The sequence below is a fragment of the Oncorhynchus mykiss genome, chromosome 19 (assembly GCF_057628025.1).
Source record: "Oncorhynchus mykiss isolate SJ-2025 chromosome 19, ASM5762802v1, whole genome shotgun sequence".
Classification (NCBI taxonomy): Eukaryota; Metazoa; Chordata; class Actinopteri; order Salmoniformes; family Salmonidae; genus Oncorhynchus; species Oncorhynchus mykiss.
Genome location: NC_143040.1, coordinates 9,253,757 through 9,268,020, shown reverse-complemented (window position 1 = coordinate 9,268,020; position 14,264 = coordinate 9,253,757). Strand labels below are relative to the sequence as shown.

At 41.2% G+C, this 14,264-nt stretch overlaps 2 protein-coding genes across 4 annotated transcripts in view; both read right to left on the bottom strand.

Annotated features, from left to right (window-relative positions):
- The window catches only part of LOC110497190 (ETS-related transcription factor Elf-2), a 48,978-nt gene extending 40,754 nt beyond the window's left edge, over positions 1–8,224 (bottom strand). The window contains exon 1 of one of the 2 annotated variants that reach the window (XM_090210034.1): positions 7,825–8,224. The gene's annotated coding sequence lies outside the window, so the exon portion shown is untranslated. The remainder of the gene's footprint in view (positions 1–7,824) is intronic. The other variant, XM_090210036.1, reaches the window with a different exon arrangement.
- Positions 8,225–10,883: 2,659 nt separating this feature from the next.
- Positions 10,884–14,065, bottom strand: LOC110511428 (uncharacterized). Of its 2 annotated transcripts, XM_090210031.1 has the most exons (3): positions 12,459–14,065; positions 12,108–12,162; positions 11,319–11,661 (listed from the first exon to the last, which is right to left on the bottom strand). In XM_090210031.1, the coding sequence occupies exons 1-2, from the start codon at positions 13,933–13,935 to the stop codon at positions 12,119–12,121; spliced, it is 1,521 nt and encodes a 506-aa protein (XP_090066157.1). In that variant the 5' UTR covers positions 13,936–14,065; the 3' UTR covers positions 11,319–11,661; positions 12,108–12,118. The 2 variants fall into 2 exon arrangements, with proteins under 2 accessions (XP_090066158.1, XP_090066157.1); XM_090210032.1 differs by lacking the exon at positions 12,108–12,162 and having other exon boundaries at positions 10,884–11,661.
- Positions 14,066–14,264: the final 199 nt, after the last annotated feature.

Below are 14,264 nucleotides of genomic sequence, written 5' to 3'. Positions count from 1 at the left end.
ATACCAGTCAGTGTCTGAGAGGTCATATTATTTATACCAGTCAGTGTCTGAGAGGTCATATTATTTATACCAGTCAGTGTCTGAGAGGTCATATTATTTATACCAGTCAGTGTCTGAGAGGTCATATTATTTATACCAGTCAGTGTCTGAGAGGTCATATTATTTATACCAGTCAGTGTCTGAGAGGTCATATTATTTATACCAGTCAGTGTCTGAGAGGTCATATTATTTATACCAGTCAGTGTCTGAGAGGTCATATTATTTATACCAGTCAGTGAGAGGTCATATTATTTATACCAGTCAGTGAGAGGTCATATTATTTATACCAGTCAGTGAGAGGTCATATTATTTATACCAGTCAGAGAGGTCATATTATTTATACCAGTCAGAGAGGTCATATTATTTATACCAGTCAGTGAGAGGTCATATTATTTATACCAGTCAGTGAGAGGTCATATTATTCATACCAGTCAGTGTCTGAGAGGTCATATTATTTATACCAGTCAGTGTCTGAGAGGTCATATTATTTATACCAGAGTGTCTGAGAGGTCATATTATTTATACCAGTCAGTGAGAGGTCATATTATTTATACCAGTCAGTGAGAGGTCATATTATTTATACCAGTCAGTGAGAGGTCATATTATTTATACCAGTCAGTGAGAGGTCATATTATTTATACCAGTCAGTGTCTGAGAGGTCATATTATTTATACCAGTCAGTGTCTGAGAGGTCATATTATTTATACCAGTCAGTGTCTGAGAGGTCATATTATTTATACCAGTCAGTGTCTGAGAGGTCATATTATTTATACCAGTCAGTGTCTGAGAGGTCATATTATTTATACCAGTCAGTGTCTGAGAGGTCATATTATTTATACCAGTCAGTGTCTGAGAGGTCATATTATTTATACCAGTCAGTGTCTGAGAGGTCATATTATTTATACCAGTCAGTGTCTGAGAGGTCATATTATTTATACCAGTCAGTGTCTGAGAGGTCATATTATTTATACCAGTCAGTGTCTGAGAGGTCATATTATTTATACCAGTCAGTGTCTGAGAGGTCATATTATTTATACCAGTCAGTGTCTGAGAGGTCATATTATTTATACCAGTCAGTGTCTGAGAGGTCATATTATTTATACCAGTCAGTGTCTGAGAGGTCATATTATTTATACCAGTCAGTGTCTGAGAGGTCATATTATTTATACCAGTCAGTGAGAGGTCATATTATTTATACCAGTCAGTGAGAGGTCATATTATTTATACCAGTCAGTGAGAGGTCATATTATTTATACCAGTCAGAGAGGTCATATTATTTATACCAGTCAGAGAGGTCATATTATTTATACCAGTCAGTGAGAGGTCATATTATTTATACCAGTCAGTGAGAGGTCATATTATTCATACCAGTCAGTGACTGAGAGGTCATATTATTTATACCAGTCAGTGTCTGAGAGGTCATATTATTTATACCAGAGTGTCTGAGAGGTCATATTATTTATACCAGTCAGTGAGAGGTCATATTATTTATACCAGTCAGTGAGAGGTCATATTATTTATACCAGTCAGTGAGAGGTCATATTATTTATACCAGTCAGTGAGAGGTCATATTATTTATACCAGTCAGTGTCTGAGAGGTCATATTATTTATACCAGTCAGTGTCTGAGAGGTCATATTATTTATACCAGTCAGTGTCTGAGAGGTCATATTATTTATACCAGTCAGTGTCTGAGAGGTCATATTATTTATACCAGAGTGTCTGAGAGGTCATATTATTTATACCAGTCAGTGAGAGGTCATATTATTTATACCAGTCAGTGAGAGGTCATATTATTTATACCAGTCAGTGAGAGGTCATATTATTTATACCAGTCAGTGAGAGGTCATATTATTTATACCAGTCAGTGTCTGAGAGGTCATATTATTTATACCAGTCAGTGTCTGAGAGGTCATATTATTTATACCAGTCAGTGTCTGAGAGGTCATATTATTTATACCAGTCAGTGTCTGAGAGGTCATATTATTTATACCAGTCAGTGTCTGAGAGGTCATATTATTTATACCAGTCAGTGTCTGAGAGGTCATATTATTTATACCAGTCAGTGTCTGAGAGGTCATATTATTTATACCAGTCAGTGTCTGAGAGGTCATATTATTTATACCAGTCAGTGTCTGAGAGGTCATATTATTTATACCAGTCAGTGTCTGAGAGGTCATATTATTTATACCAGTCAGTGTCTGAGAGGTCATATTATTTATACCAGTCAGTGTCTGAGAGGTCATATTATTTATACCAGTCAGTGAGAGGTCATATTATTTATACCAGTCAGTGAGAGGTCATATTATTTATACCAGTCAGTGAGAGGTCATATTATTTATACCAGTCAGAGAGGTCATATTATTTATACCAGTCAGAGAGGTCATATTATTTATACCAGTCAGTGAGAGGTCATATTATTTATACCAGTCAGTGAGAGGTCATATTATTCATACCAGTCAGTGACTGAGAGGTCATATTATTTATACCAGTCAGTGTCTGAGAGGTCATATTATTTATACCAGTCAGTGTCTGAGAGGTCATATTATTTATACCAGAGTGTCTGAGAGGTCATATTATTTATACCAGTCAGTGAGAGGTCATATTATTTATACCAGTCAGTGAGAGGTCATATTATTTATACCAGTCAGTGTCTGAGAGGTCATATTATTTATACCAGTCAGTGTCTGAGAGGTCATATTATTTATACCAGTCAGTGTCTGAGAGGTCATATTATTTATACCAGTCAGTGTCTGAGAGGTCATATTATTTATACCAGTCAGTGTCTGAGAGGTCATATTATTTATACCAGTCAGTGTCTGAGAGGTCATATTATTTATACCAGTCAGTGTCTGAGAGGTCATATTATTTATACCAGTCAGTGTCTGAGAGGTCATATTATTTATACCAGTCAGTGTCTGAGAGGTCATATTATTTATACCAGTCAGTGTCTGAGAGGTCATATTATTTATACCAGTCAGTGTCTGAGAGGTCATATTATTTATACCAGTCAGTGTCTGAGAGGTCATATTATTTATACCAGTCAGTGTCTGAGAGGTCATATTATTTATACCAGTCAGTGTCTGAGAGGTCATATTATTTATACCAGTCAGTGTCTGAGAGGTCATATTATTTATACCAGTCAGTGTCTGAGAGGTCATATTATTTATACCAGTCAGTGTCTGAGAGGTCATATTATTTATACCAGTCAGTGTCTGAGAGGTCATATTATTTATACCAGTCAGTGTCTGAGAGGTCATATTATTTATACCAGTCAGTGTCTGAGAGGTCATATTATTTATACCAGTCAGTGAGAGGTCATATTATTTATACCAGTCAGTGAGAGGTCATATTATTTATACCAGTCAGTGAGAGGTCATATTATTTATACCAGTCAGAGAGGTCATATTATTTATACCAGTCAGTGTCTGAGAGGTCATATTATTTATACCAGTCAGTGAGAGGTCATATTATTTATACCAGTCAGTGAGAGGTCATATTATTTATACCAGTCAGTGTCTGAGAGGTCATATTATTTATACCAGTCAGTGTGTGAGAGGTCATATTATTTATACCAGTCAGTGTCTGAGAGGTCATATTATTTATACCAGTCAGTGTCTGAGAGGTCATATTATTTATACCAGTCAGTGAGAGGTCATATTATTTATACCAGTCAGTGAGAGGTCATATTATTTATACCAGTCAGTGAGATCATATTATTTATACCAGTCAGTGAGAGGTCATATTATTTATACCAGTCAGTGTCTGAGAGGTCATTATTTATACCAGTCAGAGAGAGGTCATATTATTTATACCAGTCAGTGACTGAGAGGTCATTATTTATACCAGTCAGTGAGAGGTCATATTATTTATACCATTCAGTGAGAGGTCATATTATTCATACCAGTCAGTGACTGAGAGGTCATATTATTTATACCAGTCAGTGAGAGGTCATATTATTTATACCAGTCAGTGAGAGGTCATTATTTATACCAGTCAGTGTCTGAGAGGTCATTATTTATACCAGTCAGTGAGAGGTCATATTATTTATACCAGTCAGTGTCTGAGAGGTCATATTATTTATACCAGTCAGTGTCTGAGAGGTCATATTATTTATACCAGTCAGTGAGAGGTCATATTATTTATACCAGTCAGTGAGAGGTCATATTATTTATACCAGTCAGTGTCTGAGAGGTCATATTATTTATACCAGTCAGTGAGATCATATTATTTATACCAGTCAGTGTCTGAGAGGTCATTATTTATACCAGTCAGAGAGAGATCATATTATTTATACCAGTCAGTGACTGAGAGGTCATTATTTATACCAGTCAGTGAGAGGTCATATTATTTATACCAGTCAGTGAGAGGTCATATTATTCATACCAGTCAGTGACTGAGAGGTCATATTATTTATACCAGTCAGTGAGAGGTCATTATTTATACCAGTCAGTGTCTGAGAGGTCATTATTTATACCAGTCAGTGAGAGGTCATATTATTCATACCAGTCAGTGAGAGGTCATATTATTTATACCAGTCAGTGTCTGAGAGGTCATATTATTTATACCAGTCAGTGAGAGGTCATATTATTTATACCAGTCAGAGAGGTCATATTATTTATACCAGTCAGTGAGATCATATTATTTATACCAGTCAGTGTCTGAGAGGTCATTATTTATACCAGTCAGAGAGAGGTCATATTATTTATACCAGTCAGAGAGAGGTCATATTATTTATACCAGTCAGAGAGAGGTCATATTATTTATACCAGTCAGAGAGAGGTCATATTATTTATACCAGTCAGTGAGAGGTCATATTATTTATACCAGTCAGTGAGAGGTCATATTATTTATACCAGTCAGTGAGAGGTCATATTATTTATACCAGTCAGTGAGAGGTCATATTATTTATACCAGTCAGTGAGAGGTCATATTATTTATACCAGTCAGTGAGAGGTCATATTATTTATACCAGTCAGTGAGAGGTCATATTATTTATACCAGTCAGAGAGGTCATATTATTTATACCAGTCAGAGAGGTCATATTATTTATACCAGTCAGTGAGAGGTCATATTATTCATACCAGTCAGTGACTGAGGTGTCATATTATTTATACCAGTCAGTGTCTGAGAGGTCATATTATTTATACCAGTCAGTGTCTGAGAGGTCATATTATTTATACCAGTCAGTGAGAGGTCATATTATTTATACCAGTCAGTGAGAGGTCATATTATTTATACCAGTCAGTGAGAGGTCATATTATTTATACCAGTCAGTGTCTGAGAGGTCATATTATTTATACCAGTCAGTGTCTGAGAGGTCATATTATTTATACCAGAGTGTCTGAGAGGTCATATTATTTATACCAGTCAGTGAGAGGTCATATTATTTATACCAGTCAGTGAGAGGTCATATTATTTATACCAGTCAGTGTCTGAGAGGTCATATTATTTATACCAGTCAGTGTCTGAGAGGTCATATTATTTATACCAGTCAGTGTCTGAGAGGTCATATTATTTATACCAGTCAGTGTCTGAGAGGTCATATTATTTATACCAGTCAGTGTCTGAGAGGTCATATTATTTATACCAGTCAGTGTCTGAGAGGTCATATTATTTATACCAGTCAGTGTCTGAGAGGTCATATTATTTATACCAGTCAGTGTCTGAGAGGTCATATTATTTATACCAGTCAGTGTCTGAGAGGTCATATTATTTATACCAGTCAGTGTCTGAGAGGTCATATTATTTATACCAGTCAGTGTCTGAGAGGTCATATTATTTATACCAGTCAGTGTCTGAGAGGTCATATTATTTATACCAGTCAGTGTCTGAGAGGTCATATTATTTATACCAGTCAGTGTCTGAGAGGTCATATTATTTATACCAGTCAGTGTCTGAGAGGTCATATTATTTATACCAGTCAGTGTCTGAGAGGTCATATTATTTATACCAGTCAGTGTCTGAGGTCATATTATTTATACCAGTCAGTGTCTGAGAGGTCATATTATTTATACCAGTCAGTGTCTGAGAGGTCATATTATTTATACCAGTCAGTGTCTGAGAGGTCATATTATTTATACCAGTCAGTGTCTGAGAGGTCATATTATTTATACCAGTCAGTGTCTGAGAGGTCATATTATTTATACCAGTCAGTGAGAGGTCATATTATTTATACCAGTCAGTGAGAGGTCATATTATTTATACCAGTCAGTGAGAGGTCATATTATTTATACCAGTCAGAGAGGTCATATTATTTATACCAGTCAGTGTCTGAGAGGTCATATTATTTATACCAGTCAGTGAGAGGTCATATTATTTATACCAGTCAGTGAGAGGTCATATTATTTATACCAGTCAGTGTCTGAGAGGTCATATTATTTATACCAGTCAGTGTGTGAGAGGTCATATTATTTATACCAGTCAGTGTCTGAGAGGTCATATTATTTATACCAGTCAGTGTCTGAGAGGTCATATTATTTATACCAGTCAGTGAGAGGTCATATTATTTATACCAGTCAGTGAGAGGTCATATTATTTATACCAGTAAGAGAGAGGTCATATTATTTATACCAGTCAGTGTCTGAGAGAATGGATGTAGACTAGACTGTGTGCTCAGCACGGCTCCAAGATGAAGTAGCCTATCAGGTGGAGATATATACAGTGGTATGCTACTCTACAAGGACAGTCTCCTATCAGTGCCAGAGTTTGACCAACCCTCACCGTGAGCATTTATTCATCCCCCGCCACCCCTTCTCATATCACTATGGTAACCCTGGGGTCCATCCCACCACTAGACCTTGGTTTCCCACCCCCCCCTGTTGGGAACCAACCAAACATTCACCCAATATGTAATATTCAAGTAAACGTATGCTTTTTGTTCAACAGTCGGTACACTGCAAGTTTCACTGTGTAAACGGTGTCTGGTTGCCCAACAAGGACATGGGTGCCAGGCTGAAACCGTTGTTCACTTGTGAGATGGCTATCCTTCAGGGCCTAGCTCGCTGGTTCAAAGGTTACTCTAGGCCAGCGCTTCTCATTTAGTTAGTTATCAGTTTGTTTGCATTACCAGCTCGTCACAAATTCTTTGTGAGGGAAGCAGTTATTACAGGCCAAATGTCAAGTGCCGCCATAGTCTTATCTAGGGCAAGATAACGCTGCTGTCAGACAGACAGAGCAACGCCTGTTTTTATCTAGTCTGAATAACTTATTAATAATGTACGAAAATGAAATATGAAAATGTATCCACTCATTACTTACTGTAAGTCGCTCTGGAAAAGAGTGTCTGATAAATGACACAGATATCAAATGTAGCAGAGTAGCTACGAGTGATTGACAAAACCCACTGACGCCTGTGCAGCTATTGCCGACACTACTGCTGTGTGTAGTCCTGCTCTTGGGCAATAGTATACTGTGGTTGTAGGGGGTTAAATGGTGATTACCAGGGGCATTGCCAGTGTAAATGTTTGGTATTAAACACAACTGAGGGCGACATGTACAACACTGGGAGACTAAGTTAACTAGAGGGACATTTTACTGTAACTTCCTGGAGCCCTCTCTCTCGCTCTCAAACATTAACATTGATTAAATACTTTATTTATTTAATAACCACAGCAACTAGCTAACTAGTTACCATTATTAACTAACGCTAGCTAAATTGTGACGCCCCCTCCTCTCTATAGTTAGTTAGCGAACATGCATATGTTCTGGTACTCACGATTACCAGCTTGTTGTTAAGATAGTTTAGCAGAATTAGCATATGGATAGTTTACAAGACTCTCCTTACCTTGAAATGCCTCCTCTGCCCAGTCCAAAAGGGGGTTGCTGATGGCAGACCGAGTCAACAACAGACAATGGTAACGCTAGCTGCTGCCTGTGCCGCTCCGTAACCTCCTCCCGGTCAGAGCCAGCTAGCGGTGCTAACGTCAAAGCTAGCTGACGGTAACTAGCAGCCCGTTTGTTGTGAGCGACCCAGATCACTATGCCGCATAGTGTAAAACTAGCTACACTTAGATTTGGATTTGGTTGTTTCTGGTCGTTGTGAAAGCACGTTTCTATGTTATTCTGAACGACATATAAAACGGTGTTGTTTTTTTTCCAAGGGGGCTGGACTCGTTGTTGCTGGGAGGAGAGATTCGGGTCAAAGAAACGACACACCGGCCGTGACGTCACGCAGAACAGCAACTGCCTTCCCCATAAATAGTATCATATGTATATTTTGCGACGTTTTCCAAAATTGTTATACTACTGATGTTATGTTTCGTAGCATTGAAATATAATAACTTTATTTCTCTGTTGTGTATCAAATTATTTTCTGAAGGATATGCCCGCTCTCTGTGCGTTTCTTTACATATAATTTGCACTACTGCTGGTCAATCATTTTGCACTGCTGCTAGTCACTACTGCTAGTCACTACTACTAGTCACTACTACTAGTCACTACCGCTAGTCACTACTACTAGTCATGTAGCCATCCAGTCACTACTACTAGTCACTACTACTAGTCATGTAGCCATCCAGTCACTACTACTAGTCACTACTACTAGTCATGTAGCCATCCAGTCACTACTGCTAGTCACTACTACTAGTCATGTAGCCATCCAGTCACTAATGAATACATGGCAATAAACATCGGCTGAATGAGACTGTTACCCATTCAAACGGATTGAAGGAGAATGAATGGAAGTGTTGAGCTCCATCTACTGTCCCAAATGTTGTCGTTTTATCCTGTAGTATACAAAAACGTCACAATAATTACATGGACAACCAAACAGTTTAAAATCACCTTTATTTATTTACAAAGAATTTGTCTTCACAATAACAGATACTATACATAATAAAACAATTATTGAATTGATAATTTCATACATAAAAAAAGGGCTCTCCAAATTGAGTCGCATAATTAGATCTGGAATCATGTCAATGAAGTTCAAAGTCAAAAGTGTACAGTCCACTTGTCCATTCTGAATAAGCGTCCAGTCCACTTGTCCATTCTGAATAAGTAGGCAGTCCACTTGTCCATTCTGAATAAGTAGACAGTCCACTTGTCCATTCTGAATAAGTAGACAGTCCACTTGTCCATTCTGAATAAGTAGACAGTCCACTTGTCCATTCTGAATAAGTAGACAGTCCACTTGTCCATTCTGAATAAGTGTAGTCCACTTGTCCATTCTGAATAAGTGTAGTCCACTTGTCCATTCTGAATAAGTGTAGTCCACTTGTCCATTCTGAATAAGTAGACAGTCCACTTGTCCATTCTGAATAAGTAGACAGTCCACTTGTCCATTCTGAATAAGTAGACAGTCCACTTGTCCATTCTGAATAAGTAGACAGTCCACTTGTCCATTCTGAATAAGTAGACAGTCCACTTGTCCATTCTGAATAAGTAGACAGTCCACTTGTCCATTCTGAATAAGCGTCCAGCTCCATTTCATTTAGAAATACAACATATGACACGTTTCTGAGTATGACATCATAGTAACTTTTTTAGTAATTACATAATGACTTTAAGTGACAGGATATTGTTAGTTTGGATCTTCAAACGAGTCTTTCTATACAAAATATACACATGGATATAGTGACAGGATAGTGTTAGTTTGGATCTTCAAACTAGTCTTTCTATACAAAATATACACATGGATATAGTGACAGGATAGTGTTAGTTTGGATCTTCAAACTAGTCTTTCTATACAAAATATACACATGGCTATAGTGACAGGATAGTGTTAGTTTGGATCTTCAAACTAGTCTTTCTATACAAAATATACACAAGCAACATGAATATATAACCAACCACCCCACCAACCACCCCACCAACCACCCCACCAACCACCCCCATATATAACCATAGGATAGTTTGGACAACTAGTCTTTCCATACTGTGTCACACACAACCACCCCACCAACCAACCCTACAACCACCCCATCAACCACCCCACCAACCAACCCTACAACCACCCCACCAACCACCCATCAACCAACCCTACAACCATCCCACCAACCAACCCACCAACCACCCCACCAACCACCCCACCAACCACCCCACCAACCACCCCATCAACCACCCCACCAACCAACCCTACAACCACCCCACCAACCACCCATCAACCAACCCTACAACCATCCCACCAACCAACCCTACAACCACCCCACCAACCAACCCTACAACCATCCCACCAACCAACCCTACAACCACCCCACCAACCATCCATCAACCAACCCTACAACCATCCCACCAACCAACCCTACAACCACCCCACCAACCACCCCACCAACCAACCCTACAACCACCCATCAACCACCCCACCAACCAACCCTACAACCATCCCACCAACCAACCCTACAACCACCCCACCAACCACCCCACCAACCAACCCTACAACCATCCCACCAACCACCCCACCAACCAACCCTACAACCACCCATCAACCAACCCTACAACCATCCCACCAACCAACCCTACAACCATCCCACCAACCAACCCTACAACCACCCCACCAACCACCCATCAACCAACCCTACAACCATCCCACCAACCAACCCTACAACCACCCCATCAACCACCCCACCAACCAACCCTACAACCACCCCACCAACCACCCATCAACCAACCCTACAACCATCCCACCAACCAACCCTACAACCACCCCACCAACCACCCCACAACCAACCAACCCCACAACCACCCCCACCAACCACCCCACAACCAACCAACCCCACAACCACCCCCACCAACCACCCCACAACCACCCCCACCAACCAACCCTACAACCAACCCCACAACCAACCAACCCCACAACCACCCCACCAACCAACCCCACCTGCAAAGCTATTACATAAATTATTATTGGACTGAAAAAAAAACATTTTATTTTTTACATCACATGGGTACAACACTGTCTACCAACAGTCTACTGGCTTGAGAACTCAACTTAATCTAGATATTCCCTGATTGAACAAAAAAAAAACTCCATGCTGAACTAAACAGTCTTTGAAGAACACAATCATCTAGATGTTGTCTAATGGCCTACTGTTTAATACAACAATTCAGATCTTATTTCATTGAATCAACCAAAAAAAATTAGTCAGATTTCATTAGGCAATGTCAAGTCCACAATCATTTATCAAGTAACTTCGAATACGTTCAAGTGGTCTTCGTCAGCTTGGTAACAGGGACACCGTGGGGAACAGGGTGGTACTGAGAAACAGCTGATATCCCATCACAAATGGCACCCTATTCTCCCGGGCCCTGGTCAAAAGTAGTGCACTATATAGGGTATAAGGTGTCATTTGGGTCTGAACCTAGGAATAAAGTCAGACTTCAAACCCTTATAGAAGTGTCACCTCACCATGGGTAGGGGAAAATACAAGACCAGGAAACTGAGTGAGAACCGGGAATGTAGTTACCGGGTTGACAACGGTTGTCATTAGACAACATTTAAATATATAATGAGTTAAATAGAATTTTAGAATTCAATTCAAACCAGTTCTAATTCTGTGTGTGTTTTATGTTGATCGTCCTGTTTGATTGACAGCTGTGGGTGTTGACTGTTCCAGAAGGCACATCTCGCTGGTCTCCAGTCAGAACTGGGCTGTCAGCAACATCAGGCTCATACTCTGTGCACCTGGGGAGGAAAAAGAATAACAGTATTTAGTGAAAATCCATGTATCCTTCCTAGCAGCTAAGCCAATGTCTAATGCAACATGCAAGCATTAGCAACTACTAGCTAGCTGGGGCCAATGTGTAATGCAACATGCAAGCATTAGCAACTACTAGCTAGCTGGGGCCAATGTGTAATGCAACATGCAAGCATTAGCAACTACTAGCTAGCTGGGGCCAATGTGTTCTGTCCATAGAATTTGAATAAATTGAGCAGACATACAGTAGCTGTGAAAATAATGTAATTTGCTTGTGTGAAAGATTCGGAATGTGTGGAATTATGAAGGGGCACAGAATTCTAATGACATGATCAAACTTCATGATCAAAATTCGAATGGAATGTTGTTTAGAATGGGAACGTCTGTGGTCCTGGTTCTAATTCTAGTTCTATGCTGGTGTCATTCTATTTACCTTCTGTACTATCACATCACTGAGCAGGACCTCTTTACTGGCCTGGCAGTCTCTCCTGTTGGCATAGTAAAGGTGGGACAGAAACGGGCCACAGTAGGTATTGTATTATATGTGGTATTGGACAGGGTCTTACATTTGTTTTTTATCCTAATTAATAATATTATAAAAATTAAACATGTCCTCTGTTGTTAGTGACCAAAGGGCCCTTAACTCAAAGAATACAAGCAATATATTCATCTAAATTGTCTGCCTTTTCCTAACTCTAAATATATGTAAAAATAATAATAATAATAATTAAAAACCTACACTAAAAATCTCACATAAGAAGTAGAGTGTAGAGATCTGATTTACCTTCCACCTTGGCTTCCTCCACTGCCTCTGCGGTCACCTCAGCAGGCCAATCGGTGGTGCGCTCCTCTGCGGTCACCTCAGCAGGCCAATCGGTGGCGCGCTCCTCTGCGGTCACCTCCACTGCCTCACCCTCGACGACTGCCTCCTCCACACCAGCAGGGGGAGCCTCTACTTCCCCCACAGATGCAGCCTCTACAACCTCCATGGGGGTGACTGCCACATCAGCCTCAGAAGCTGGGGCTTCACATTGGTGGCATGAAGTGAAGAGGGCCTCCTTGACTTCCTCAGCCGGGGCTGCCTCTGCCTCCACTGCCTCGACATCCAGGGCTGAGGCTGCTGCCAGCATCGCCGCCTCCACGACGAGCGCCTCATCCTCAGACACTTGGGCTGTCTCCACAGCCTCCTTTGCCGCTGCTGGTTCCTCCATTTCTGGGGCTTCCTCCACTGGGGCTTCCTCTACTACTGGGGCTTCCTCTACTACTGGGGCTTCCTCTACTACTGGGGCTTCCTCTACTGGGGCTTCCTCTACTGGGGCTTCCTCTACTGGGGCTTCCTCTACTACTGGGGCTTCCTCTACTACTGGGGCTTCCTCTACTACTGGGGCTTCCTCTACTACTGGGGCTTCCTCTACTACTGGGGCTTCCTCTACTACTGGGGCTTCCTCTACTACTGGGGCTTCCTCCACTGGGGCTTCCTCTACTGGGGCTTCCTCTACTGGGGCTTCCTCTACTGGGGCTTCCTCCACTGGGGCTTCCTCTACTACTACCTCTTCGGCTGCAGGTAACTCTGCCTCAACAGGCGCAGCCTCTTCGACTGGGGCAGCCTCTTCGACTGGGGCAGCCTCTTCGACTGGGGCAGCCTCTTCGACTGGGGCAGCTTCTTCGACTGGGGCAGCCTCTTCGACTGGGGCAGCCTCTTCTGGGGAAAATTCCTCTACTATTGGTCCCTCCTCGGCAGAAGCCTCAGCCTCATGTGCTTCCACAGCGGCAAAAGCCTCAGCCTCAGGTACTTCCACAGCGGCAGAAGCCTCAGCCTCAGGTACTTCCACAGCGGCAGAAGCCTCAGCCTCAGGTACTTCCACAGCGGCAGAAGCCTCAGCCTCAGGTGCTTCCTCTACGGCGACCGGAACTACTTCCTCTGGCTCAGGGGTCTCCTCCGCAACCACTTCCTCTGGCTCAGGGGTCTCCTCAGCAACCACTTCCTCTGTGACATTAGGGGCAGCAACAACAGCCTCCTCTTCTGGTTTGGGCTCTTCAGTTTCCAAGACTTCTGCAGCTGGTGCTTCTGCCACTTCCGCCTCCACAGATAATACTTCCTCCTCTACCTTAGCTTCAGGAACCTCCAGGGAATCTAGAATGTCCTCGGCGGGAGCGAGTGAGGATTCTTCAGTCCGGTCTTCTAGGTGTTGGACGGCGTGCATGAGCCTCCTCTCAGCTACCGAGGCAGCAGCGATCTCAGAGCTGGCCAGGAGCTTCATGGAGGCAGACGTGATGTCAGACACAGCATCTAAAAAGAGAAGCAAGTCATGTCAGTCATGTAAGAAAGACAAAAAGGCTGCCTGTATAACTGCAGAAACACACAGCTTTTCAGAAAAGTATTTACAAAAATATTGTATATACAAAGGATGGAGCAGATCAGCAGATGCCATACTAAAATCAGTCACTGCCTTCACAGAGTAACCATGTTAGATGTGGGTGAGTGTTATTGTTACAACCGTCACAGAGTAGCCATGTTAGATGTGGGTGATCGTGTTATTGTTACAACCTTCACAGAATAGCCATTACAGATATCAAATCATGTGTGAAT